The sequence below is a fragment of the Emys orbicularis genome, chromosome 4 (genome assembly GCF_028017835.1).
Source record: "Emys orbicularis isolate rEmyOrb1 chromosome 4, rEmyOrb1.hap1, whole genome shotgun sequence".
Lineage (NCBI taxonomy): Eukaryota > Metazoa > Chordata > Testudines > Emydidae > Emys > Emys orbicularis.
The window spans coordinates 68,557,065-68,584,121 of record NC_088686.1 but is presented as its reverse complement, the minus strand read 5'-3'; the positions used below and the strand labels follow the sequence as shown (position 1 = coordinate 68,584,121).

General features: G+C 41.6%; 1 protein-coding gene across 2 annotated transcripts in view; it reads left to right on the top strand.

The window, feature by feature from the left end:
* Window positions 1–16,915, top strand: part of PCNX1 (pecanex 1) — a 130,991-nt gene extending 114,076 nt beyond the window's left edge. For both annotated transcript variants that reach the window (XM_065404495.1, XM_065404494.1), the window contains 5 exons: window positions 5,116–5,390; window positions 6,909–7,114; window positions 8,348–8,787; window positions 10,167–10,307; window positions 16,775–16,915. In XM_065404495.1, coding sequence (XP_065260567.1) covers window positions 5,116–5,390; window positions 6,909–7,114; window positions 8,348–8,787; window positions 10,167–10,307; window positions 16,775–16,915 — 1,203 coding nt within the window. The remainder of the gene's footprint in view (window positions 1–5,115; window positions 5,391–6,908; window positions 7,115–8,347; window positions 8,788–10,166; window positions 10,308–16,774) is intronic.
* The last annotated feature ends 10,142 nt before the right edge of the window (window positions 16,916–27,057 follow it).

The window sequence follows — 27,057 nt, the reverse complement described above, 5'->3', positions numbered from 1 at the left end:
CTAATTGTTTATCTTCTTATTGCCCTTTTGTCCATTATGTGTATGAGGTCTGGAAAGTGTCGAATACCTTGTAAAGTCAGCATAATACTCCTGCTGTATAAACATGGCCCCATGAAAGCATGTCTATATTGTGACTTGTACTGTTGGTGGCAATTTTGAATTTATCTACAGTTAGACAACAGTGATAAATGTAGCCTTAGTCTGACCATAGCTTTACTTCTGCCCCTTCAGTATTTACACAGATGCCCCCTCTTCTGAACAACGCTTAAGCTTTTCTTCCAGGTCTCTCGATAACTTTGGATTTCAGCTTTATTTCCTGCTGCTCCCCTTTGTCCACTCAAGTGTCATTCTTAAATGGACCTTTTATCTGCTTCATATCATCATCTATGTATGCCCCCACCCCACCCCAAGGTATGTGAGAGAATCCTCAATTAACATATGCCAAACTGCCACTCACTCTTCAAAAACTAGAATCCAGCTCCTATTAGAGGGCCCACCTGCCATTATGTATTTGTGCACTTTATTCTGTACTGTTTGCAGCTTGTGCCCATATATTGAGTCCTTTGAAGCAGGGAGCATGAATGCTTGATGGTTGTACAGTGCTGTGTACACTTTTATACGCTCTATCCATAATAATGTAGTTCTGCTTTGTGTGCTTGCTCATGTCCATTCCAATGTAGGTGTGTGCTTGCCATGAGCATCGCCACCAGAAAGATTTTACCTCCGTGGTATCTGTCAGGTCGGCTCTGCTGCTCCCTGGAGTTGCGCGCTCATAGATTCGGTATAAAGGACTCTGCCAACCCACCAGTTCCTTCTTATGGCCCGCGATGGTCGCTGGAACTACGGCTCGTTCTTGCTGTTGCAAGTATTTCTTAGTGAACTTTTCTCTACTCTTATTGTATATAGTTGATTGTATTTATTAATTAAGTTTCAGTTATTAAGTTAGTTAGTTAGGAACCCTGCTAAGTGGGATTAACCGACCCACCCCCCAGAACCAGGGCATGCCTCAGTCTCCAGGTTTCAAGCCTTGTGAATCTTGTCACAAGCCTATGCCTGTGAGTGACCCCCATTCCAGCTGCCTCAAGTGTCTGGGAGAAGCTCAGCTGTGTAGGGATTTTAAGCCCGCACCAAAAAGGATAGAGACGCTAGACTCCGCTCTATCCTCATGGAGGCAGCACTCTGACCTCTATTGGAGCAGGGCCACTTGGACTCGGCACCGAGTACGTTGGCCTCAGTAAGAAGCACCCTGCCTTCATTTTGGGATGTCCGGCGCCATTCCCCAGCTCCAGCACCAAGGTGACATGCTCCGACCATGCCTAAGGAACCTCGGCACCATCAGTCATCCCTGGTGCCAAATAAGGATGTGAATGCGAGAGAGCCCAAGCACCGTTCACCGTCACTAGTGCCTAGGAAGAAGCAAAGGAAGACAGACAGAGGCTGATCACCTACACTGATGTCAGTGGGACAGAGAGATGCTGCCAGGGTGCAACCCACATCGGGCTGTCCTCGGGCTTGCCGCACAAGGTCCAACAAACTTTGCAGGACCTGCCATTTGAAGATACGTCAATCTTTTCAGAGCGGACAGACTCCAAACTTCAGTTTTTAGAAGAGACAAGGGCCACAGCAAACAGCTCGCTTCTTCCTCCCGCCTGCTTGACAGGACTGTAGCAACAGGAAGAGCAGGGGCTACTGGCGGAAACCTCCCCCACAGTCTTCATCTGTAGCTTCACCCCCAGACACTTGGCAGGGTCAGAGCAGGCTTTTTGATGGGATGCTCAAGGACGATGTACCAGGACAGTTTATGGATCCAAATTCCCCAGATTTTGTGGACTGGTTATCCCACTTTGATCGGGTGCTATGCATGGTCGCAGTAGGATACACCCTTCAATTTTTTTGTTCCCCTCCTTGCCACCTTCCCTCCCTGTTCCTCTTCAGGGACCCTTCTCACAAACAACTCTAACCCAAGATGTGCAATCACTCTTAAGAGTGGGATCAGTGGAGGAGGTTCCCCCAGAGCTAAGGGGTTGAGAGTTCTACTCCCAATACTTCCTAATCCCAAAAGCCAATTGCAGGTCTCAGACCAATTTTGGACCTGCAAAACCTCAACAAATTCACGAAGAAGCTGAAATTCCACATGGTCTCCTTGGCCTCCATCATTCCCTCCTTGGATCCAGGGGACTGGTGCGCTGCCCTTGACTTAAAGGACACATATTTCCACATTGCCATCTTTCAGGGACACAGGAGGTTCCTCAAATTTGTCATGAACCATGTGCACTACCAATTTATGGTGCTCCCATTCTGTCTCTTGGCGGACCCTCAGGTATTCACGAAGTGCATGTCAGTTGTTGTAGCCTTCTTGAGGAGATAAGGAGTTCAGGTTTATTCATACCTCGACGATTGGCTGATGAAAAGTCGATCCAGACTCCAGGTAAAGACAGATATGAGACTAATACAGTTGACCTTCCAGAACTTAGGTCTGCTCATAGATGCACAGACATACACCTTCTTTCTGGTCCAGAGGATAGAATTCATCAGAGCAGTTCTGGACTTGGTACAGGCCAGAGCTTCTCTCCCAGAAGCATGCTTCCAAGCACAGAAAACTTATAGAAACTTACAGAAAGCCTCAAGAATCACCCTGTCATCATGGCAAGAAATTGCTTACAGCTCCTGGGCCACATGGCGTCTTGCACCTATGTGGTTCATCACATAAGACTTCGGCTCATACCTCTCCAAGCGTGGCTGGCGTCAGTATACTCACCAAGCCTACATCATGTAGACTCAGTCACTACAGTTCCCCCATTGGTGATTACTTCCCACAATCGGTGGCTAGACCTGCTAACAGTGTGCGCAGGAGTCCCTTTCTCAAGACCCCAACTGTCAGTCTCTCTCATGAGACGCTTTGGCAATGGGATGGTGACCTTGCTTGGGCTTCCTCAGGACTCAGGTCCTCTGGTCTCCAGAAGAGCTCTTGTTGCACATCAGTGTCAGAGAGCTCAGGGCAGTTCGCCTGGCCTGCCAGGCATTCCAAACCCATGTAGCAGGCAGGTGCATGTCAGTCCTTACAGGCAACACAACAGCCATGTTCTCTATCAACAGACAGGGTGGAGCACGCTCTTCTCACCTGTGCCAGGAGGCACTTCGCTTATGGGAATTTTGCATAGCCCACTTGATTCACCTCAAGGAAATCTATCTGCCAGATTCTCAGAACCAACTTGCTGATCACCTCAGCAGGGTTTTCTCCAACCACCACGAGTGGTCCATCTGCCTAGAGATCCTACAAGTCATCTTTCAGAAGTGGGGAATTCCCCAAATAGATCTATTTGCAACGAGGTGCAACAGGAAGTGTCTCCAATTCTGCTGTTTCTTGGGCCACAGTCCAGGATCTCTGACAGATGTCTTCCTCTTGCCCTGGACGGGGCATCTGTTCTATGCATTCTCAGCCATTCCTCTCATACACAAGGTCTTGCTGAGGATTAGATGGGACAGAGCAGGAATCATCCTGATAGCCCCAGCCTGGCCACGCCAGCACTGGTTCATGGTGCTCTTGAATCTATCAGTAGAAACACCAATCCAACTACCTCAGGTTCCAGACCTAATATCCCAGGACCACAGTCACCTGCGTCACCCAAACCTCAAGGCTTTTCATCTCACGGTCTGGAAGCTCATGCTCCGGACTAGTTCGAGAAGTTCTTTTAGGGAGTAGAAAGCCGTCCGCTAGAACTGTATACCTGGCAAATTGGAAAAGGTTCTTGATCTGGTGAGCACAGAAAGGTGTCTTGCCCATGCAATCATCAGTACCATTCATTCTGGACTGCTTGCTACACCTGAAACAGCAGGGGCTATTGGTTTAATCGATTAGCTCCACCTGACTGCAGTTTCGGCTTTTCATCTGTGGGTGAATGGCTGGTCCATCTTTGCAAACTCGATCTGCAGTCGGTTTCTCAAGGGACTTGACAGGCTGTACCCCATGGGATCTCAACCTGATGTTCTCAAGGATCATGGGTTCCCCATTCGAGCCATTGGCAATGTATTCTCTGCTCTATTTGTCCTGGAAGGTGGCTTTCGTGGTGGCCATTACTTAGGCCAGAAGGGTATTGGAGATTAGGGCAATTACTTCAGAACCTCCATACACAGTATTCTTCAAGGACAAGGTCGAGTTATGTCCTCACCCAGTCTTTATCCCAAAGATGGTTTCTCAATTCCATAGTAATCAGGACATATTCCTTCTGGTCTTCTATCTGAAACTGCATGCCAACAAACAGGAGCAGAGGCTTCACTAACTAGATGTCAGACGCACGCTGGCCTTCAACACGGAAAGAACTAAATCCATTTTGAAAAATTACTCAATTTTTTGTGGCTATTACAGACAGGATGAAGGGTCTTTCAGTCTCAGTCCAGAGAATTTCATCATGGATCACGTCCTGTAGCCACAAATGCTATAATCTGATGAAAGTCCCTGCTCTGTCCCTGACAGCACACTCCACAAGGGCACAAACATCTTCAGTTGCATTTGTGGCACAGGTCCCTATCTAGGACATCTGTAGAGCGGCAGTGTGGTCTTCGGTCCACACTTTCGCATCTCACTATGCCATGATTTAGCAGGCTAAAGACGATGCTAGGTTTGGCAGAGCAGTGCTACAATCTGCTTGTCAATGAACTCCAACCCCCACCCCTTACATCTGCTTGGGAGTAACCTACATTAGAATGGACATGAGCAAGCACTCGAAGAAGAAAAAATGGTTACTAACCTTCTGTAGCTGCTGTTCTCCAAGATGTGTTGCTTATGTCCAATCCAAAACCTCCCACTCCTACCTCACTATCTGAGTTAGCCGGCGAGATGGAACTGAGGGGTCGGTGGGTTGGCAGGGTCCTTTATACCAGCGCTATGAGAGCACAACTCCAGAGGGCACCACACCCGACCTGATAGATACCACAGAGGGAAAAACTTTCTGGCGGCAGTGCTCGGGGCAAGCACGCACCTATATTGGAATGGACATGAGTAACACATCTCAAAGAAGAACAGTTATGGAAGGTTAGAAGCTTTTTTTTCTTCCTCCCCTTGACTAGTTTTCCAATATGTCCTTTTTTCTTGATTTTTTTGCTGTTCTTTTGCAGGTAAATAAGGAGTGTGTGCGTGGCCTCTGGGCTGGGCAGCAGCAGGAACTTGTCTTCCTGCGTAACCGTAACCCAGAAAGAGGGAGCATCCAAAATGCAAAGCAGGCTTTGAGGAATATGATCAATTCTTCTTGTGACCAGCCCATTGGATACCCAATCTACGTCTCGCCTTTGACTACTTCCTATTCGGATAGCCATGATCAGCTCAAGGAGTTTCTTGGGGGAGCTATCAGTTTGGGAAATATCAGAAACTTCATAGTGTCCACATGGCACAGGTGAGCTATGGGAGTGAGTTCTCAAGAGCATTCAGCTATTCAGCAACATCACTGTCAATGCTAAGATGTTAGTACATCTTAGCAGAGCATAATTTATGGCATTCAATCACAGAAGTGTGGATGCCTCTCAGTATTTTCCCCTTCAATCACAATTGCAACACATGGCCACTGCTATGGCAAGAGTGTTATTCAGCAGGCCACGTGAACAACAACACAAGAATTTTGTCAATTAGAATATCGTGTCCAATTTTAACAACTCATAAAAATAATTCTAGGTGGAAACATTATGCCTTGAGTTGTAATCTCAGCTGTGCCAGTGAGGTGCTGTGGGGTTTGTGTGTGTCACTTTTCAATGCCTCAGTTTATTCTGTCCATAAGAGGAGTATAATTATCTACCTCACAAAGGTGTGGGGAAGATTCATGCAGGTCTGGGACTTTAACATGCTTAAATATGTGAGTAGTCCCACTGAAGTAACTGGGACTCTCTCATGAGTAAAATTATGCAAGGCATTAATGCTTTCAAGATTGATGACTTTGTACAGCACTTTGAATATGTAAGCAACATTCTAAATGTTAGTCAGTACTACACGAGTATTTGACTAAATGTAGGTATAACCATGCTGTACACCTATAGTATATAAATACAAATTGGTTGCTTCCTCAAAATTGTGTGGTGTATTTACTGCAAACCGTGATGTATCTCTTCTCCACCCCAAACCACTTCTCCAGCATATTGCTAGAATAACCTGTCACAGTACCATAACAAAGCATTAGACCTAAGCTAATTATACTTCAAAATCCTAGATCAAGAAGCAAAGAGACTGGGAAAGGATTTAGCAATGTATTTGAGAACAGAAGAACAAGGGTAGTACTAGGGACTGGAGGATGAGTAAATGTGCTTTCTTTAGTGAGTCTAAATGAAGCGTAGCTTTCCAAGCAACATAGTAAAAATAAAAGCTTACAGGCTCTAACTAACAAATTGATTAGCCCACCTAAATGTTCAAATGCTGGCATGGGTAGTATAAAAATCTCAAAGAACCCTAGCACATCATAGTCACTAAAGTATGTCATAACTTAAATCCATTGCTAAAGCAATAAAAAAAGAAACAGATGAAAAGAGCTAACAGTTTTTTCCTACTCATTTTAAACATAAAGAGAGAAAAAGTATGAGGAAAAGCCTGAAATTAGAGATCAGATAAATGACTGCCATTATAGACAGAACAGCATAAACTCTGGTGCTAATATGACCACAAAATAGAAGAGCAATAAATTCTAGTATTTGTTATTAAAAGTAATACCACTGAATTCTCAAAGTGACATTTTTAAACAGTTGGTACTACATAAACATTTAAGTGATATTTACTTTTATTTGTCAGGAAAATATTTTTAGTGCTGTCTCAGATAGCAACCTACAAGTTGGGGAAAGCATAGTACAGAAGAAAAAGCAATATAGTTGAAACTGATGTCTGGTCACTTTTTTCTGTTCGCTAATACAGTTGATTCTCATTGTGTTCTCAGATTAAGGAAAGGTTGTGGTGCTGGCTGCAACAGTGGTGGAAACATTGAAGATTCAGATGCTGGAGGTGGGGCTCCCTGCACAAGTAACAATGCAGCTGCCAATGAGTCGCAAAGCAGCATGTCACAAGCAGGAGGGAATTTAATTACAGGGCAGGGCCCTGGAGTGGGACTCCACCCTCCTGTCACATCTCACCCCTCAACATTAGGTAAAACTAACCTAAAGTGTGTATATTATATAAAATACTGGAACTGTACATAGGCTAGCTGTCCCAGAGGGAATGGTATTTTTCACCACTGTAGATCAGGGCTGGGCTACAAACACAACATTAATTTGATTCTGTAATGGATTCATATCCCAAAATCACAATGCAGTTTAGCACAGTGGCAGGTCTCTGGACCGCTACTGGAATGGTTTGAGGATTGCAGATCAGGATTGATATGCTGACCAGAGCTGAGTGGGATAACCTTTCATAGCACCTCCCTACAGTATGGCTAACCTACACCAGTTCTACTGTTCCCTTGTGTTCACAAATACCAAACTCATAGCAAGAGTTTTATACATGTGAATATCTGTCTTTTATGCTACTACAACGTTACTGCTACTGTGGAGTAAATTGTCTGTTGCTGCAGGGTTTCAGTTAAACAGTACCCAAGAAAGTGCCGTTAGTGATCTAGTGAGGAACTGGAAGTAATTGAGCACGTGTTTCCCCTTAGGTATAGTTGCTTTCATTTGCCTTTCAAGAAAAATAGAACTATTTTACAGATTAGTACATTGCCAGCTTCTGAATCTTATCATACCATATAGCATTATAAGGTCCATAATTGTGATGGGGTATCTACAACTGGCACCAGAGAGGAGCATTAATTAATTAATATGCATTAAATAACACTAATAAGAGCTAAAATTCTCATGGTTTTTCTTTGCCAACTTCAAATCTAATTAAACATTTCAGAACTAGTTAAAATGGCAGCAAAAGTAACTAAACTTTCTGATGCACACTTAGGAGTGCAGTCAAGCCACATGTTTGACTAAGAATATTTGGTGTTCTGAAACACTGCAAATGTTACTGACAGAATTAGACAACGTAGAATGAGAAACCAAATTCTTGAGCATTAAAGAAATACTTCATTAATGCAATAAGAGCTGGGCTCATACTTATCAAGGACACTTACACTTTTGCATCTATGCTCCTAGCAATGTAATATCAGTTTCTTAAACCAGTTAAGATTAATTGAACATATTCAAATATTTCATTGTTGAGAGGACCAGTACATCTGGTCTCTGAAGTATTCTAGGCATTTCTAATATGCCCATCAATTTTGTAGCAAGGTGCAAGAACACTTTTTTGTGTAAGTGTCTAAAATCTAAAATGTGTGGCAGGCATGTATTAAAACTATCAACTCTCCTGATTCTGTTTTTGTTTTTTGTTTTCTTTTAGGCACCAGTCACAGCTCCCACTCTGTGCAGTCAAGCCTTGTCAGACATTCCCCTGCCCGTGCCTCGGTAGCCAGCCATTCATCTTATTGCTACAGCAGTCGCCATTCATCACTTCGCACGTCCACTACAGGCTTTGTGCCTTGCCGACGCTCTTCCACCAGTCAGATATCCCTTCGTAACCTCCCATCCTCCATCCAGTCCCGCCTATCCATGGTGAACCAAATGGAACCCACTAGCCAGACTGGCGTTGTCATCGTGCAGCATGGCCTACCCTCTTCCAGCAGCTCCAGCCAAAGCATCCCAGCCTGTAAACAACATGCCCTTGTGGGCTTTCTAGGAACAGAAGGCGGGAATAACGTAACTGATGCACAGTCAGGTGGTAATGCAAGCCCTGCAAACCATATGCAAGCCAAAAGGGATGAAGTTATTTACAGAATCCAGGTGAATCAGCCAGAAGAACATGTTAATCTACACTTTTTTAGCCCTTATTTTTTCCCCTCATTACAGTATTTTTATCATCTTACACCTTGTGGTAACTAAATAACACTATCTCTGCCTTCTATCCACACACATGTCCTGGAGTTTCTCAGTGCAGAACAGAAGTGCAGTTATGACTAAAAAGGTTCATCTTTATTTTTCTGAACAGGTGGCGTACTGGAATACTGAGCAATATCTACTCACATTACAGACATGTTTTATTTTAGCACACAGCTGTGAGAGAGTCAGCTAGATTCTGTTCTGCTTCATACATTAACAACAAAATTATAAGCTTAGTTTTGCTTGCGGTATCTTTATTTACTGGTTGTAACATGAAAGGCAGAACAGCTTCCTTTGCAGTACTGGCAGTTTGTATCTTTTGATTTGCAAACTAAGAAAATTTTCTGTAGAAGTCACTGTAAAAATATTGTCAGTTTCTTTTTCATTGTTCACTTCTTGGTTACTGCCACATACAAAGTCTTTGAGCATGTGCCAGTTCACCATTGATTTAAGTTGCCAGGGGAAATCTTGGTAGTTTTGTTGAAATCTGGAAGTTAAACACAAACTCTAGCTCATGTAGCTTTCAATAAACCCTTGTATATGTTTACAATAGAGTGTTGCTGGGATAAATTTAGAAGAAGTCACTAATAGGACAAAGGTCGTATCCAGCTTGCGTCACATGGTGACAAAACTTAATACCATAGTGAAGCCTGTCTTGGTCATAGTCATTCAGTAACGACGGACAATTGCGAATAAATTTGGCAGGCCTCAGTTTTGTAGCTTTTGTATGCAGGCAGGGGTGAACTAAGTAAAATACAGCTAAGATCTGCTAACGTTCAGGGACGCTCTTTTAAAACTGTTTTTTCCCAAAAATATTTCTTCCGTGTCCCTTCTGTAAACTCATAGTGTGATGGTGGGTATCTAAGCAGCTCCTGCTTGTTCACAAGTTGAGAGAGGTTTTCCACAATGCTTTCCTGCTGGCCTCTTCCAAGTGCAGAAAGCCTGTTAATTTCAAAACACTGGCTGGTCTCTGCTGAGCATCCTAAATGGAACTTCGTTCTTTTACCTAGTGATAAATCCTCTGAGCCTTGTGCCCTACATTCCCAAATCTGGAGGCCTGTGCCACTCAAGTTTTTTGAAGTGTAGCTCTTAGCTAACTTAGGGCTTGAATCTGCACTACTGAAATCCACTGAAGCTTTGCCATTGACTTTAGTGGGTGCAAGATCAGTCCTTTAAAGAGCAACATTTTTATGAGTAGCATCTAAGGGAACAGTTATGGGTTCACTATTAACCATTAATTGGCTCCATAATAGTCTAAAATCAATTTCTACTTTTCATTTTAGATAATGGATCCCAGCCAAGTACTGGAAGGGATCAACATGTCTAAAAGGAAGGAGCTGCAGTGGCCAGATGAGGTGATACGGCTAAAAGCTGGAAGAAATAGCTGGAAAGACTGGAGTCCTCAGGAAGGCATGGAAGGCCATGTAAGTTTCACTTGGAAGCTGATTTTGTGAATTGGGGGGGGGGGAGGGGGAGTCAACTTTGTTAAAGGTCAGTCTGAAACACTGTGCAGACACCATTCAAAAGGTATATTTGATCATACGCTGATGGAGCAGATGTTCTTTTGAGTTACTACCTGTATGCAAGAAGAAGCCTAGGTCCTCACTTGAACTGGGTGAAATTTCTGAAACCAATCCAAAGGGTGCAAAAGTAGGGTTGTCACGCGATTAAAAAAATTAATCGCATGATTAATCACACTGTTAACCAATAATAGAATACCATTTATTTAAATATTTTTGATGTTTTCTACATTTTCAAACATACTGATTTCAATTACAACACAGAATACAAAGTGAAGTGTACAGTGCTCATTTTTAAATTATTTTTTATTACAAATATTTGCACTGTAAAAAACCCAAAAGAAATAGTATTTTTCAATTCACCTCATATAAGTACTGTAATGCAATCTCTTTGTCATGGAAGTTGAACTTACAAATGTAGAATTATGTACAAAAAAACTGCTTTCAAAAATAAAACCATCTAAAATTTTTAGAGCCTGCAAGTCCACTCAGTCCTACTTCTTGTTCAGACAAACAAGCTTGTTTACATTTGCAGGAGACAATGCTGCCCTCTTCTTCTTTACAATGTCAAGCTGAAAGTGAGAACAGGCATTCTCGTGGCACTGTTGTAGCTGGCATAGCAAGAAATTTATGTGTCAGATGTGCTAATGATTCATAGGTCCCTTCATGCATCAACCACCATTCCAGGGGACATGCATCCATGCTGATGACGGGTTCTGCTTGATAACAATCCAAAGCAGTGCGGACTGACGCATATTCATTTTCATTATCTGAGTCAGATTCCACCAGCAGAAGGTTGATTTTCTTTTTTGGTGGTTCGGGTTCTGTGGTTTCCGCATTCGCGTGTTGCTCCTTTAAGACTTTTGAAATCACGCTCCACACCTCATCCCCCTCAGACTTTGGAAGGCACTTCAGATTCTTAAACATTGGGTTGAGTGCTGTAGCTATCTTTTAGAAAGCTCACATTGGTACTTTTGCATTTTGTCAAATCTGCAGCAAAGGTGTTATTAAAATGAACAACATATGCTGGGTCATCATCCAAGACTGCTGTAACATGAAATATATGGCAGAATGTGGGTAAAACAGAGTAGGGGACATACAGTTCCCCGACAAGGAGTTCAGTCACAAATTTAATTAACCCTTTTTTTTTTTTTTTAACGAGCATCATCAGGATGGAAGCATGTCCTCTGGAATGGTGGCTGAAGCATGAAGGGGCATACAAATGTTTAGCATATCTGGCATGTAAATACCTTGCAATGCCGGCTACAAAAGTGTCATGCAAATGCCTGTTCTCGCTTTCTGGTGACGTCAATAAGAGGGCAGCATTATCTCCTGTAAATGTAAACAAGCTTGTTTGTCTTAGTGATTGGCTGAACAAGAAGTAGGACTGAGTGGACTTTGTAGGCTCTGAAGTTTTACATTGTTTTGTTTTTGAGTGCAATTATGTAAGGGGGGGGGAAATCTACATTTGTACGTTCCAGTTTCACAACAAAGAGATTGCTCTTCAGTACTTGTATGAGGTGAATTGAAAAATACTATTTCTTTTGTTTATCATTTTTACATTGCAAATATTTGTAATCAAAAATAATATACACTTTGATTTCAATTACAGCACAATACAATATTTATGAAAATGTAGAAAAACATCCAAAATATTTAATAAATTTCAATTGGTATTCTACTGTTTAATAGTGCAATTAAAACTGTAATTAATCGCGATGAATTTTTTTAATCGCAATTAATTTTTTAGTTAATTGCATGAGTTAACTGCGATTAATCAATAGCCCTATACAAAAGACAACAACAAATAAACCTAAAGCAAAACGCTTTATGTGCATTGCATTTCAATTACTGTACTATTCACCCAGCCTTCAGTTTTCCTTTCCTAAAATTATCCACTCCTGAGAGTATGCTAAAGATGAATTTACTAGCCAGCCTTAATATTACAGGAATTGCTTGGTTAATGGTATTTGGCTTTAAATCAAATCACTATACTGCAAATAGAGTTGAGTCAATTATGTTTAAATGTCACTTTGTTAGATAACACAATTAGGGCTCCAGTTCATTTCTGTATATTAAAAGGAAGTTCTGAGATTCAACTGAAAACAAAGATATAGTCTAAGTTTTTTCCAGTGGCGTATTAATTATAATCCCCCTTCTCCTCCTCCGCTGTTAGAGCTGCAACTTCAGCTTTCACTGCACCTAGTGGAGAGGATTATTATGTACTGAAATAGTTTCCTTTCTAGAAAACTGCAACTCTACCTTTCAGAAATCTCATCATTTTACTTATACACAGTTAGTCATTCCTGGATCAGTGCTCGGCCCCAACAGGGGTGTTCTTCAAGATCACTACAATATTCAGAGCAATCAAATAAGTCAGAATGCCCTTAAATATAAAAGGCATAAGAACTACCAGGGAAGACACACTACTACTCTAAAATCATGTGTGCATGTATTGATTGGCACTGGGAACAAGTACATCTCTACCTCGATATAACGCTGTATTGAACTTGCTTTGATCCACCAGAGTGCGCAGCCCCACCCCCCCGGAGCACTGCTTTACCGCGTTATATCTGAATTCGTGTTATATCGGGTGGCGTTCTATCGAGGTAGCAGTGTACTTCCTAATGCTTAGCAGTTCAGACTTCCCACATAGTCATTCAGTGGTATGCATTAGAAAATAAACTGGTGGAGGTTGCAGCCTCCACTCCCCCCAAGCATCCAGGAAGCTATTCCAGGGAGGCTGGGTATTGAGATTCTCTTAGAAATATACAGTTTTATAAAATCTTTGATCCACCCTACCCCAGTTCTTTTCAATCAGCCCTGAGAAGCCTAAGGAGACTTTTTAAAACATCCTAAACTTTCTTGTAGGGCTTGTCATATGGGAAATTTTGTCCTGAAGGAAAAAACATGCTTTGAATTGGCAGCCAAAAATGCAACATACTTTTTCCTTGTAGCACTTTTCAACAAAGACTCTCAAAGTGTTTTATGAAGATGGTAAAAACTTATGCCTATTGTACCTATTGGGGAAGAGAGGGAAGAAAGAGAAGTGCAGAGTAGTTACAACTTGTTCAAGGGCAGATAGTGGCAGCAGGGAAATGAACTCGACACCCAGTGCTCTGTTCTAGTGCAGAGTAGACAGAATAGTAAGACACTATTACGGTGTCTTATGCTTAGAAGTATTGGCTTCCATGAACAGCTAGAGTCTAACTTGATTTTTAAGTGTGTGAATGAAGAACACAGAAATAAATTCCCCTTGTCCTTGACTGAATTTGTATTGCCATTCGCAGTCCACTCTTATGGTTCATGTACATTAAATCTAAGCTGTAAACTTGACTTAATACAGCAGCTGCTAGTGGTATTGTATATAAGACACAATAAGCAAACTAAGGGTCTAGGTTGTTAATACTGTGCCTTCTAGTTTTGGAACTTACTGTGTTAGCCATTGCAGATAAGGAATATCCTAGTGATAATGCATATCATTCTGAGTACTCCTTGGCAGTTGGCCAGGGTCACTTGGCAATTGCTTCCAAGGAATTTGTTAATTGGCCTTGCTTGTCACAGGATGCCATCATCTACACTGTTTGATGATAAGAAGGTGGTTAAAAAGAGAGGGTTTGAAAGTTAGAATAAGCTGCTGATCTAAATGTTTATTTCTATTAATATTTGTGTGAATAGTTCTGTTTAGTAATTCCGGAGCATTACTTCCTTTCTGGAACATAGTTGTTGCCCGCCTAAGAGGCTCGAGGGGACAACAATGGTCCGTGGCCCGGTGTGCTTGGCACCAATAAAGACACCGAGGGGAGAAAGCAAGCCAAGTTTATTTCAGAGCTCTGAAATGGCACTAGGAGACCAGCATGTCTCAAATCCAGTGCAACAAATACAAACAACGTTTACCTTTTATACTCCAAACTGTTTGCATACATCTCTTTGTCTGTTTCCCCATCCCCTCCCCTTCAGACAACTGTTACAATAAACTCTACATAAGCTTGTGAGAAAACTTTCCCAGTCTCTGCGACCTTGGGTTAGATGCCTGCAAACTAACTACCCCTCCTTTCTCTCCTCCTTATCTCTTATTATTTCTGCTAGTTTGAGTGAAACTGCAGCCATCTGCTAGAAACGCTGACCAATACATTTCTGCTTCAGAGCATGTAAGCAGTTAACACAGAAGTAGGTGAGAGTTCACAAGATGGAGTTTGGGGGTTCAGGTAGGCCCAGAGCAAAAGAGTTTCATCGACACTTTGGCCTTCCACTCTCCCGAGTTACCTGGTAGCTATGCCTAGTGGACCCCAACATAGTGCTAGCGGTTTTTCTCTAGGATGGTGTCTTTTAACCTGGGGAAAGAGGGAGGGCACTCCCTCCAGGAGTATGCATAGAAGGAGTTGTGTGGTAAAACCTTCATGACATTAGATCTACTCCAACTCCCTATAACAAACTTGCTGCTGTTGGTAAAGTTCACTTGAAACTCACTTCTCAGTGGTTTGAGCGTTGGCCTGCTAAACCCAGGGTTGTGAGCTCAATCCTTGAGGGAGCCACTTAGGGATCTGGGGCAAAAATTGGTCCTGCTAGTGAAGGCAGGGGGCTGGACTCGATGACCTTTTGAGGTCCCTTCCAGTTCTATGAGATAGGTATATCTCCTTTTGCAGTCTTTTAATGCAACTGAGCAGGGGAGATGCTCGTGCACGCTGGGACACAAGAAGACGCTTACTAGCCAAAGGCACTGTCTGAAAACTCTCAAAACATCCAGCTCAGCTGCAGGAGCATGTGTCCTGGACCACTGAGCAACTAATAAGCACCCCCCACACCAAGTAGCGCGTAGCTTTCTGTTGAGTAACCAGGGGGAAGAGAATAGCTTTCAGAGGGAGTAACTAGGGAGAGAAGTGGTGAACCAGAGCAGAAACGAACAAAAAGAAAGGGGAAAAGGTTTGGAGGGGAGAGTGAAGAATGAATGGACAGAATCTGTTTTTGGACACTGCATGATGGGACATGAGATGGGCAGGACCAGAGCTCCCACAATGAAGGGTTCAGAACCTCTGCTCTAAGATCTGTGTGTGTCTTCTGTACCTAGTTTGTAAGCTGTGTTTCAAAAAAATTGTAGAAATTACTTGGGTTTTTGTTTGAGATGTTCTGTACACTGGCTTTCAGAAAGTATGTATTAATTCTCCTGTGATCACTGGGGGTTTTTTGTTGGCCCCTACAATTATACTTTTTTTTTTAAATTATGCTTTTAAAGGTGACTTAACTGAATTGGTCTCAAATTTCTCAACATTATGTGCATCCTGCTTCTTTCCTAAGTGTGCTTCTGCTTTTCTATTAAATACAATACAGTACCCTGCCTTGTGAAAGTGTGTTAAATGTATACCAAAATAGCACAGATTTTCTTGGTTGAAGAAATGCAGTTTAACAAAGCTCCTGCACAGACAGCAAAGAATGCTTCTGAAATACTGTTCCTTTCTGTGGTATCTTGTGAATAATTTGTAGAGGTAGAGAACAAACCTGTGTTTCTGAAAGTCTCTTTTGGGGAGGAGTGTAATATTTCACGTCTCATTGGTCTAAATCATTAGAGCATCACTATAACCTAAATAGCAGTTTGTTCACTGCAGTGCACCAAAATAATTTGGGACTCTTTATTTTCACTGTAAATGGAGCCTCATTATATCCAAGTTTCTTCTTGTCTTCCCCCACCCCTCAGCTCTTCGCTGAGTTTTCAGTGGTTACATGGGGTCTGGTTTGGATTAACTTGATTCCTCTTGCTGAAATCCAACCCCAGCTGTTCTTTACAATTTATATGTAACAGTTTAAGCTTGATGAGTGTGTTTTTAAACAGACTTAAGTATTCTTTTAACACTCCACTGAGATGAATGACAGAAAGTAAACCTCTGAGTTTTCATCCTTTACTGCTATAGATACAAAAACACAGGGGTGTAGTAATACGCAGTAGGAAGGACTGTCTTCATCTTTTGTATCTAGAGGACTAGAAAACTCTATGGTTGTAGGAAAACCAAAAAGAAAAGCTAAGATTCTGCAGAGCACAGAAAAGTAAAGTCTTACCTCCTTTATAGGCCTCTTCCCTCAAAATACGTCGTCCTCAGATTGGATTTTGTGTGCCAAACAGCATTTCTCTAGTTATTTAGTGTATTTCCAAGCTTTCCTTACTGGCATAAAGAGATTATAGCAGATTTTGAGGAAGTATTACAAGAATAATATATCCATGGATATATTAGCATTGAAAAATGTGTGGTTAGGTTGTATGACATTTTCAGTAGTTTTGCCTCTGCCCTCTTATGGTACAGAATTATAAATCAACACCATGAAATGGCAGTAATCCGTGTGGAACTAACCTTTCATATTGTTATGATTGCCTTTTCCAGGTGATTCACCGCTGGGTGCCTTGCAGCAGAGATCCAGGGAGTAGGTCCCACATAGATAAAACCATCCTGCTGGTCCAGATTGAAGACAAATATGTTGCTGTGGTTGAAACTGGAGTCCTAGAACTTGGGGCTGAAGTGTGAGCCACACTGATAATGAAACTTCCCCTCCTCCAAGGATTCAGAAGAGAGGAAGGGTCAGGAGAGGATGCTCCCCGGGCATGAAACTTTAGTCCAGCTATAGGACAGGACTTGAAAACAGGGGGCTTGTAGAAGGCCCTTCCCCAAAATAAAGAAGTGTAAGAGCTGGGGTTTTTTAAGTTGTTAGCTGCTGAGGAAACATTTGCATGAAGGGTAAAGATTTGTTGAGACATCATTTTTGTTTTGAAACTTTGTTTTATGCATTGTGTATTGCTTTAAATCAACAAACTTCAGTTCTAAAATAGGAGCGCCTCATATTTTTCTATTGCTTTGCCAAAAATTGCCATGTTTTGTCACAGAGGATGTGGCGTCCATTCACCTTATTTAAAGAAAGTGACTAGCATACAAACCTTTGGTTCAGCGTAAAGCTGTATAGAGGTTTTCTGTATGGCGAGAGACTGAACAGACATATAGATTATCTTCTTCCTTGTGAGCTAAAATCTTTAATGAGAGAACTGCACTAATTTTTTACAGCGATGCACTAAAATATCTGAGATTGCTCAGAACATTTATTTATATATAAATAAAATATCATTATTTAAATTGCCTTTGGGATTAACCCCCTCCCTCTCCATATACATGTTGACGGTAAAAGCTGTGCCAGGGATTCTGTTTGGTTCAATAGTCTGTATTTCATATCAGTGCATTGCATCCTTTTCAGAATAAATGGCAGAATACCAAATATCTAGTAATGTACCTGAATATCCCCATAACTATATCAAAGGCTATTTTGGTTGTGGTGCATCAATCATCTGTACAACATATTCAGCTTTAAAGTGGGTCCCAATGCACTAATTTGCATCCTTTGTCTCCCTTAGATAGTCCTGACTTCTCTGCTCCTTTACACCTGGAGCTAACTCAGTTATACTGATGGCTCTTCTCTGGAAAAGGCACTTGATTTTTGAGGGAGGTAGAGGTGAATCTTAGTCCATGATCCATGTCTATTTTCTGCGACTTTGAAGGTTTTCAGATTCAATCCAGTTAAACAACTGAGGTTTGATTGGTATTTTTTTTTTAAAGGAATAATAGAGGAGGCACAGCCCTAAACTGTTGTATCATTTTTACCATCTCACCTTTCCTTTCCCTCTAGTCTTCATTCTTTTCTATGACTTGAATTTTATTTTCAATGATTATATATTCTATGTAACTGTAATTTGAGTATTTATAACTGTGAAGTTCAATTATTCATGTGTTACATATCCTAGGTTTTATTGTATTTTTTAAAATGTGTTATTCAGGGAAACAAGTAACTCAAATTTACCATGGAGGTGTGAGGAGAAAACTTCAGTTTAGAATTAAGTTGCAGCTCCTCTGACTTGATTCTCTTAATCCATGAGAAAAATGTACATGTTGTGATTGTTTCCTGTCTCTGATCTGGAATTATACTCAGTTCTGCAGAGAACTTTACACAGTCCTAGCTTTTGAGAGCAGCCATCTTCTCTCCCCCATCATTACCTCTTCTTCCTAGGTAGTATAACTGGGGGAGACTTTTAGCAGATTGCAGGGGATGTGTTGCAATTATTTCTCTGTCAGCACTGAAATCTAGTCCATTATATACTTATGTAAGAGTAAATATACAAGGGGTAAGGAAAATGTAGGAAGCAAATGCCTACTGCAAAGCATTGTTGATATTCTGACTCAAGTTACTATATGCTTTTAGCTATGAAAAAGTAGCCTTTTCTATGCCTAGTGTCTGGTCAGTTATGAATCCTATTCCTAGTGCACTGTTGTAGGGCTTTGCTTATGTTGTATACTATGCAAAGCTTGTACACTTTATGTACTGTGCATTTTACAATTGCATATTACTGTACAGTTTATACATATGCAGTATTTAATCTTTGCATAAATGCACAGTTCAGAATCTACCACCTTAGACATCATTTTTCTGTTCCAAACACCTTCCCAAACGTGCACGTGATAGTGTGGTTACATTTATCTCCTAGTTATCTGAAAACATAGTGAAGTAGCTGACTTCATTGGCAGTTTTGTAGCTTTGCTGTCATGAGTGAAGAAAATTTCTGTTTGAGTTGAACACATTTTTAATGAAGGTTTGTACTTTTATGCCCTTTCTCTGCTGACAATTACAAGATCCATTTCCTTGATCAGTTGGAATATTGTTTCACAAAGACGAACGAATGAGCATCCTTTCTGGGGATTTTGGTGTTCATACAAGGGTTCTTTACTGTTCTGATGCCTTGAGAGAATCAGATGCTTAAAAAGCAAAGTAAATACATACAGCCCATTATAAAAAATCACAACTTGGATGAAGCACCTCTTCAAATATGGTTTTTATGTGCAATCTCTGTTACTCTCTCTCGGGCAAGAAACAAGTCCATTCCTAATAATATGCTTTGACGCTATATACAAATACTACAGTAACACTTTATTATTCAAAGTTAAATTAAAAGGTAAAGTTTAGAAGAACCAAGGCATGTCTTAAACAGTAAATATGACTTGTGGATCTCTATTTTTAATCTTAAGGTTTCCAATCTGTTGACATTTGAAGACCGATTGCAACGTTGTTAGTTAACAGGTTAATAGCTTCTGCTGAAAGCGTTATTAGTAAGTCTGTGTGATGTCATTCAGATAGTTGTATTTCACCGACACCAGAACTGCTTGTAAATCCTAATAATTGACTATTAACTTTTCAGATATGCTCACTAAAAATCAGCTAATTGCAATTTTACCCTTCCATACGGCTTTTAAAAATTATCTCTGTCACCGTACAATATTCCAGTTACTTGGTTATAAAGTCCTTAAATTATCTCAATTATTTTATATTGGATTGTCTATTAATTTGTATAAAATTAGTGGGCTCTTGAGTTCATGATGGACAAAACCTACCCAAATTCTTCTGACTCCAAATATGTTAGGTCAGCCTGTGCTCCAGCAAGATTTATTTTAAATTGATTGCTATGCTTTCATTTTTGTGGTGGTGTAATCGTTAGGAGTTAATACTGAGGCATAAGAATTTTTTATTTTTGAGGGGCAGTGGAAGCACTGAATATTCTCACATTGTTGTCCTACCAGACTAGAGTGTCATGGCTGTAGAATAGAGTTCTTAAACTTTCTCAGTCCAACATGGAAACTTCAGCCTTGTAGAAAGGTGGTGGCAGGGTTTCACTCCTATCCTCTGGCAGCATTGTGTGTTGCTGGTATTTTGCTGTATTAACATTCCAGTTAAGACTAGCTTTGTAGTGTCCTGGAATATGGATCCACATCTACTTTGTTTCTGTAAGTAGATTTCTCTAAAGGTGGTATCTATAGATAAATACATTAAGGGCTTACTGCTGACCTAAAATGAATATTTAAGTACAGAAATACACTGAATGTCTGTACTAAGCAGATTGCAGGGGCATTCAGCAGCAAAACACAATTAAAGTTAACTTAAATTCTTGAATTCCTCCTCTCCCACACTAGCTACCTGTGAAATCTTTTGATACTTCCTGGTTTTGCTAATGACATCCCAGAATGCATATGACCACCACTGATACCTGAATTTCTACGCAACTCATGGTATCTGTGATGTCATGGAGTGATGGATTAATTCTGGGATCTCTCTGCAAACCAGGAAGTGCCAGAGGATTTCACAATGGGGTTGAGGGTGGAAGGATTTTAAAAAAGGTAAGTAGTTTAATGGCCCTATATCCTGTTTAGTGGGGCACTTGGCACATTTCTGACCTTGACTCAATTTTCATATTAGCTCTTTGCAGTTCATCTCCAGTCCTTCCTCTACCCCATTCTGCTTTCTGTGAGATGGTGATCTTTTAGGGCAGACCCTAGGTGAATAATTAACTGAAAATTCAGAATAGATATGCTGTGGTATTAGTGCCTTTGGCAGTTTGTGGCAGATGCCCTAAAAGTTTTGCCTTGGGGAATAATATCCAACTGTGAATCACTTCACTGATACCACATCCAAGAGACTAAATGACCCAGTGGTGTAGATACATAACTTATACTTTTTGAAGACCTTTATTAATAGAGAATGGACTCTCCCTCCACAAACTGGAGTAGAACAACTTGGATTTCTTATAATGAATAATCATTCAAAATATGTAAGTAACTCATATTGGATATCTGGTTAAACCACCACAGGTTTTATGTAGCTAATTTTATTAAGGGGATTTTATACCTATTATATAGGCTTTAACTCTTCTTGTCTGGCATTACTCAGTCCATGATAGCCTGATGTTGTTCACTCAGTGAAGCTAGACAGTGTAAGAAATTAGTTGTATTTATGTGCCTTAATAAAACAATGGTTACATAACACCTTGGTGGGAACTACAGTACATTACTTGTTTCACCTCAGTGTTGTATACGTATATTTCCAAGAAAAATGATTTAAGATGGCTGCTCCAAAAGACTTCAGGAGTATATGTACATCACTCAGTCACAAACATTTGAATACAAGCAATCTAATAATTTCTGGTGTACAGTTTGAACATATAACCTCTGGTAAATTCAATCATCCCGTGACTTTGATAGACAGACATCATAGAGCTGAATGTTAACTTGTTCCATAAGGACCCTAAGTAGGCCTGACAATGAGCTGCTGATTAGAAAATTGAGGGAGGAGGGGAATAAAACATAGATGGGGAGAGTGGGTTTAGTTTTGAATGGGCTATGAAAAATACACATTGCCTCTACCAGCATATGGATATCTTGCCAGGGATAGGGATACATGTACTTGCGTGTGTCTGTAAGCGTGTATGTGTCTGCGTGTGTGTTATTGAAAACCGCCTGTAAATATTGTAGTTGTTTAAAATGGAAAAAGCAGAGATTTTTTTGCAATGTGTTGTATCAAAAAGGACAGTATTGACAGTGAAGAAACACTGAGAAATAAAATTTTCTTTTTTCATTTGTGCTGTTCATTTCTTGCATTTTCACTTCATCTTCCATGGGATGCCAACCTTGCAAATGACTATAAAGATGTTTTTTTTAAATTATACCTCAGTATATCACTCAGTTCCCCATTCATTATGAATAAGGCTCCATGTTTGTCATGGAGGTCACAGAGCTCACGGATTTCGTGACTTTCCGTGACTTCTGCAGCAGCCCGTACGGCTGGCCCGGGAGCCACCTGAGCAGCTCGAGCAGCCCTTGGGCCAGTCACTTCCCAGGAGTTGGGTAGGGAACTTGTCCCCCCCACCCCCAGTTTTAGTCAGGGGTATATAGTAAAAGTCATGGTCAGGTCATAGGCCGTCACCTGTCCATGACTTTTACTAAAAATACCCATGACTAAAATGTAGCCTTCATTCTGAAGGAACCCCTGGTATATTAAACTGAGTTCCCTTACTCTGTACTAGGCGTTGACACATTTAGATGTTACCTATTAGTTAATACAAGCGTTGCCCCAACCACTTCTACTTCATAGTTATATTTACAGTATGTCACTTAAAATCCTGCCCATCAGCATTGTTTCTGAGCACCTCTGTATATTATGGACATCAAATCTGTTAACAAATATTAACCGCATGTAGGCTTTACCCCTTAACTCAAGAATAATTCCACTGTCCTTTGCCACAAGACACTAGTGCTAAATCTAGGCTTTAGTAATGGATTCATACAGTCCCCTAAAGCTAAAAATGTGTCTCACCAAGAGGGAAGGCCCTTTCATAGATTCTAGGACTGGAAGGGACCTCGAGAGGTCATCGAGTCCAGTCCCCTGCCCTCATGGCAGGACCAAATACTGTCTAGACCATCCCTGATAGACATTTATCTAACCTACTCTTAAATATCTCCAGAGATGGAGATTCCACAACCTCCCTAGGCAGTTTATTCCAGTGTTTAACCACCCTGACAGTTAGGAACTTTTTCCTAATGTCCAACCTAAACCTCCCTTGCTGCAGTTTAAGCCCATTGCTTCTTGTTCTATCCTTAGAGGCTAAGGTGAACAAGTTTTCTCCCTCCTCCTTATGACACCCTTTTAGATACCTGAAAACTGCTATCATGTCCCCTCTCAGTCTTCTCTTTTCCGAACTAAACAAACCCAGTTCTTTCAGCCTTCCTTCATAGGTCATGTTCTCAAGACCTTTAATCATTCTTGTTGCTCTTCTCTGGACCCTCTCCAATTTCTCCACATCTTTCTTGAAATGCGGTGCCCAGAACTGGACACAATACTCCAGTTGAGGCCTAACCAGCACAGAGTAGAGCGGAAGAATTACTTCTCGTGTCTTGCTCACAACACACCTGTTAATACATCCCAGAAGGTTTGCTTTTTTTGCAACAGCATCACACTGTTGACTCATATTTAGCTTGTGGTCAACTATAACCCCTAGATCCCTTTCTGCCATACTCCTTCCTAGACAGTGTCTTCCCATTCTGTATGTGTGAAACTGATTGTTCCTTCCTAAGTGGAGCACTTTGCATTTGTCTTTGTTAAACTTCATCCTGTTTACCTCAGACCATTTCTCCAATTTGTCCAGATCATTTTGAATTATGACCCTGTCCTCCAAAGCAGTTGCAATCCCTCCCAGTTTGGTATCATCCACAAACTTAATAAGCATACTTTCTATGCCAATATCTAAGTCGTTAATGAAGATATTGAACAGAGCTGGTCCCAAAACAGACCCCTGCAGAACCCCACTTGTTATGCCTTTCCAGCAGGATTGGGAACCATTAATAACAACTCTCTGAGTACGGTTATCCAGCCAGTTATGCACCCACCTAATAGTAGCCCAATCTAAATTGTATTTGCCTAGTTTATCGATAAGAATATCATGCGAGACCGTATCAAATGCCTTACTAAAGTCTAGGTATACCCCATCCACAGCTTCTCCTTTATCCACAAGGCTCGTTATCCTATCAAAGAAAGCTATCAGATTGATTTGACACAATTTGTTCTTTACAAATCCATGCTGGCTATTCCCTACCACCTTCCAAGTGTTTGCAGATGATTTCCTTAATTACTTGCTCCATTATCTTCCCTGGCACAGAAGTTAAACTAACTGGTCTGTAGTTTCCTGGGTTGTTTTTATTTCCCTTTTTATAGATGGGCACTATATTTGCCCTTTTCTAGTCTTCTGGAATCTCTCCCGTCTCCCATGATTTTCCAAAGATAATAGCTAGAGGCTCAGATACCTCCTCTATTAGCTCCTTGAGTATTCTAGGATGCATTTCATCAGGTCCTGGTGACTTGCAGGCATCTAACTTTTCTAAGTGATTTTTAACTTGTTCTTTTTAAATTTTATCTGCTAAACCTACCCCCTTCCCATTAGCATTCATTAGGTTAGGCATTCCTTCAGACTTCTCGGTGAAGACCGAAACAAAGAAGTCATTAAGCATCTCTGCCATTTCCAAGTTTCCTGTTAATGTTTCTCCCTCTTCACTGAGCAATGGGCCTACCCTGTCTTTGGTCTTCCTCTTGCTTCTAATGTATTGATAAAAAGTCTTCTTGTTTCCCTTTATTCCCGTAGCTAATTTGAGCTCATTTTGTGCCTTTGCCTTTCTAATTCTTGCCCCTGCATTCCTGTGTTGTTTGCCTATATTCATCCTTTGTAATCTGTCCTAGTTTCCATTTTTTATATGACTCCTTTTTATTTTTTAGATCATGCAAGATCTCGTGGTTAAGCCAAGGTGGTCTTTTGCCACATTTTCTATCTTTCCTAACCAGCGGAATAGCTTGCTTTTGGGCCCTTAATAGTGTCCCTTTGAAAAACTGCCAACTCTCCTCAGTTGTTTTTCCCCTCAGTCTTGATTCCCATGGGACCTTACCTATCAGCTTTCTGAGCTTACCAAAATCCGCCTTCCTGAAATCCATTGTCTCTATTTTGCTGTACTCCCTTCTACCCTTCCTTAGAATTTCAAACTCTATGATTTCATGATCACTTTCACCCAAGCTGCCTTCTACTTTCAAATTCTCAATGAGTTCCTCCCTATTTGTTAAAATCAAGTCTAGAACAGCTTCCCCCCAGTAGCTTTTTCAACCTTCTGAAATAAAAAGTTGTCTGCAATGCAGTCCAAGAATTTGTTGGATAGTCTGTGCCCCGCTGTGTTATTTTCCCAACATATATCCGGATAGTTGAAGTCCCCCATCACCACCAAATCTTGGGCTTTGGATGATTTTGTTAGTTGTTTAAAAAAAGCCTCATCCACCTCTTCCACCTGGTTAGGTGGCCTGTAGTAGACTCCTAGCATGACATCACCCTTGTTTTTTTACCCCTTTTAGCCTAACCCAGAGACTCTCAACACTTCCATCTCCACCTCAGTCCAAGTGTGTACATTTTTAATATATAAGGCAACACCTCCTCCCTTTTTCCCCTGTCTATCCTTCCTGAGCAAGCTGTACCCATCCACACCAACATTCCAATCATGTGTATCATCCCACCAAGTTTCAGTGATGCCAACAATGTCATAGTTGTATTTATTTATTAGCACTTCCAGTTCTTCCTGCTTATTACCCATACTTCTGGCATTTGTATATAGGCATCTAAGATACTGGTTCGATCTTGCCTCCCAGTTTTGCCCTGACCCTCCTTTCTCTCTGCCATTATAGCCCACACTCCCTCTTGTTTCCGACCCATCTCCCAGGTTTCCATGTTCCCCACTTACCTGTGGGCTTTGCTCACCTGTCCCCGTCGAACCTAGTTTAAAGCCCTCCTCACTAGGTTAGCCAGTCTGTGTCCAAATAGGGTCTTTCCCCTCCTCGAAAGGTGAACGCCATCTCTGCCTAGCAGTCCTTCCTCGAATAGCATCCCGTGGTCAAGGAAGCCAAAGCCCTCCTGGCAACACCATCTTCGCAACCAGGCATTCACCTCCATGATGCATCTGTCTCTGCCCAGGCCACTACCTTTGACAGGAAGAATCGAAGAGAATACCACCTGCGCTCCAAACTCCTTCACCCGTACTCCCAGAGCCCTGTAGTCACTCTTGATCCGCTCAGTGTCACACCTTGCAGTATCATTTGTGCCCACATGGATGAGTAGCATGGGGTAGTAGTCAGAGGGCTGGATAATCCTCGACAATGCCTCCATAACATTTCGGATACGGGCCCCCAGCAGGCAGCATACCTCCCGAGATGAAATGTCAGGGCAACAGATGGGCACCTCCATCCCCCTCAGCAGAGAGTCTCCGACCACCAGTACCCTACGTTTCCTATTCGCAGTGGTGGCAGCAGACCTCCCAGCCTTAGGGGTACGAGGCTTCTCCTCCTTTACTGTAGGGGGTGATTCCTTCTCTCCTGTATCAAGAAGAGCATAACGGTTACCTATTACCACGGCGGGAGGGTTCGGAGCAGGGGTGGAGCACTGCCTGCTGCCAGAAGTAACCAGCTGCCAGTGTCCACCCTGAGCCCTCTCCTCCTCCACCAGTGGTGTATCAGCAGTCCTGTGTACTGGGACAGCTACCTCAGCTGTCTCCACATGGACACTGTCCAGGAATTGCTCATGGATTCGGATGCTCCTCAACCTAGCCACCTCCTCCTGTAGCTCTCCCACCTGCTGCCTGAGAGATTCCACCAGCAGGCACCTTTCACATTGGATGGTCCCCCCAGCCTGGATATCAGTAAGTGGAAATTGCAAGTTACAGTCTCTGCAAAACCACACCAGGATCTGGGTAGAAGCATCAGTAACTATTAAGTTTGTGTACCAATAGCTGATTTCAGTAGGTGAAGATGATAGTAACTCAGGAGGATGTTGACAGCAGCTATTAAAGTCAGACATTTTAAAATCAGTGGGTCCAGATAACCTGGATCCAAGAGTTGTAAAAGAACTACACCTCTACCCCGATATAACGTGGCCCGATATAACACGGTAAAGCAGCGGCTCCGGGGGGGCGGGGCTGCGCACTCCGGTGGATCAAAGCAAGTTCGATATAACACGGTTTCACCTATAACACAGATTTTTTGGCTCCCGAGGACAGCGTTATATCGGGGTAGAGGTGTATCTGGAAAGATCGCTCTTGACTTTGCAAAAAGTCTTTGAACACTGGGAAGTTTTCTAGAGGACAATATTTAAAAAGAGTAAATGTGATGACTACAGCAATTGACCTTTAGCCTGTCACTGATCTCAGACAAAATGATGGAATGGCTTACATGGGACTTGATTAATATAATCAAAACCATGGGTTTATGTACAGTAGATTTTAAT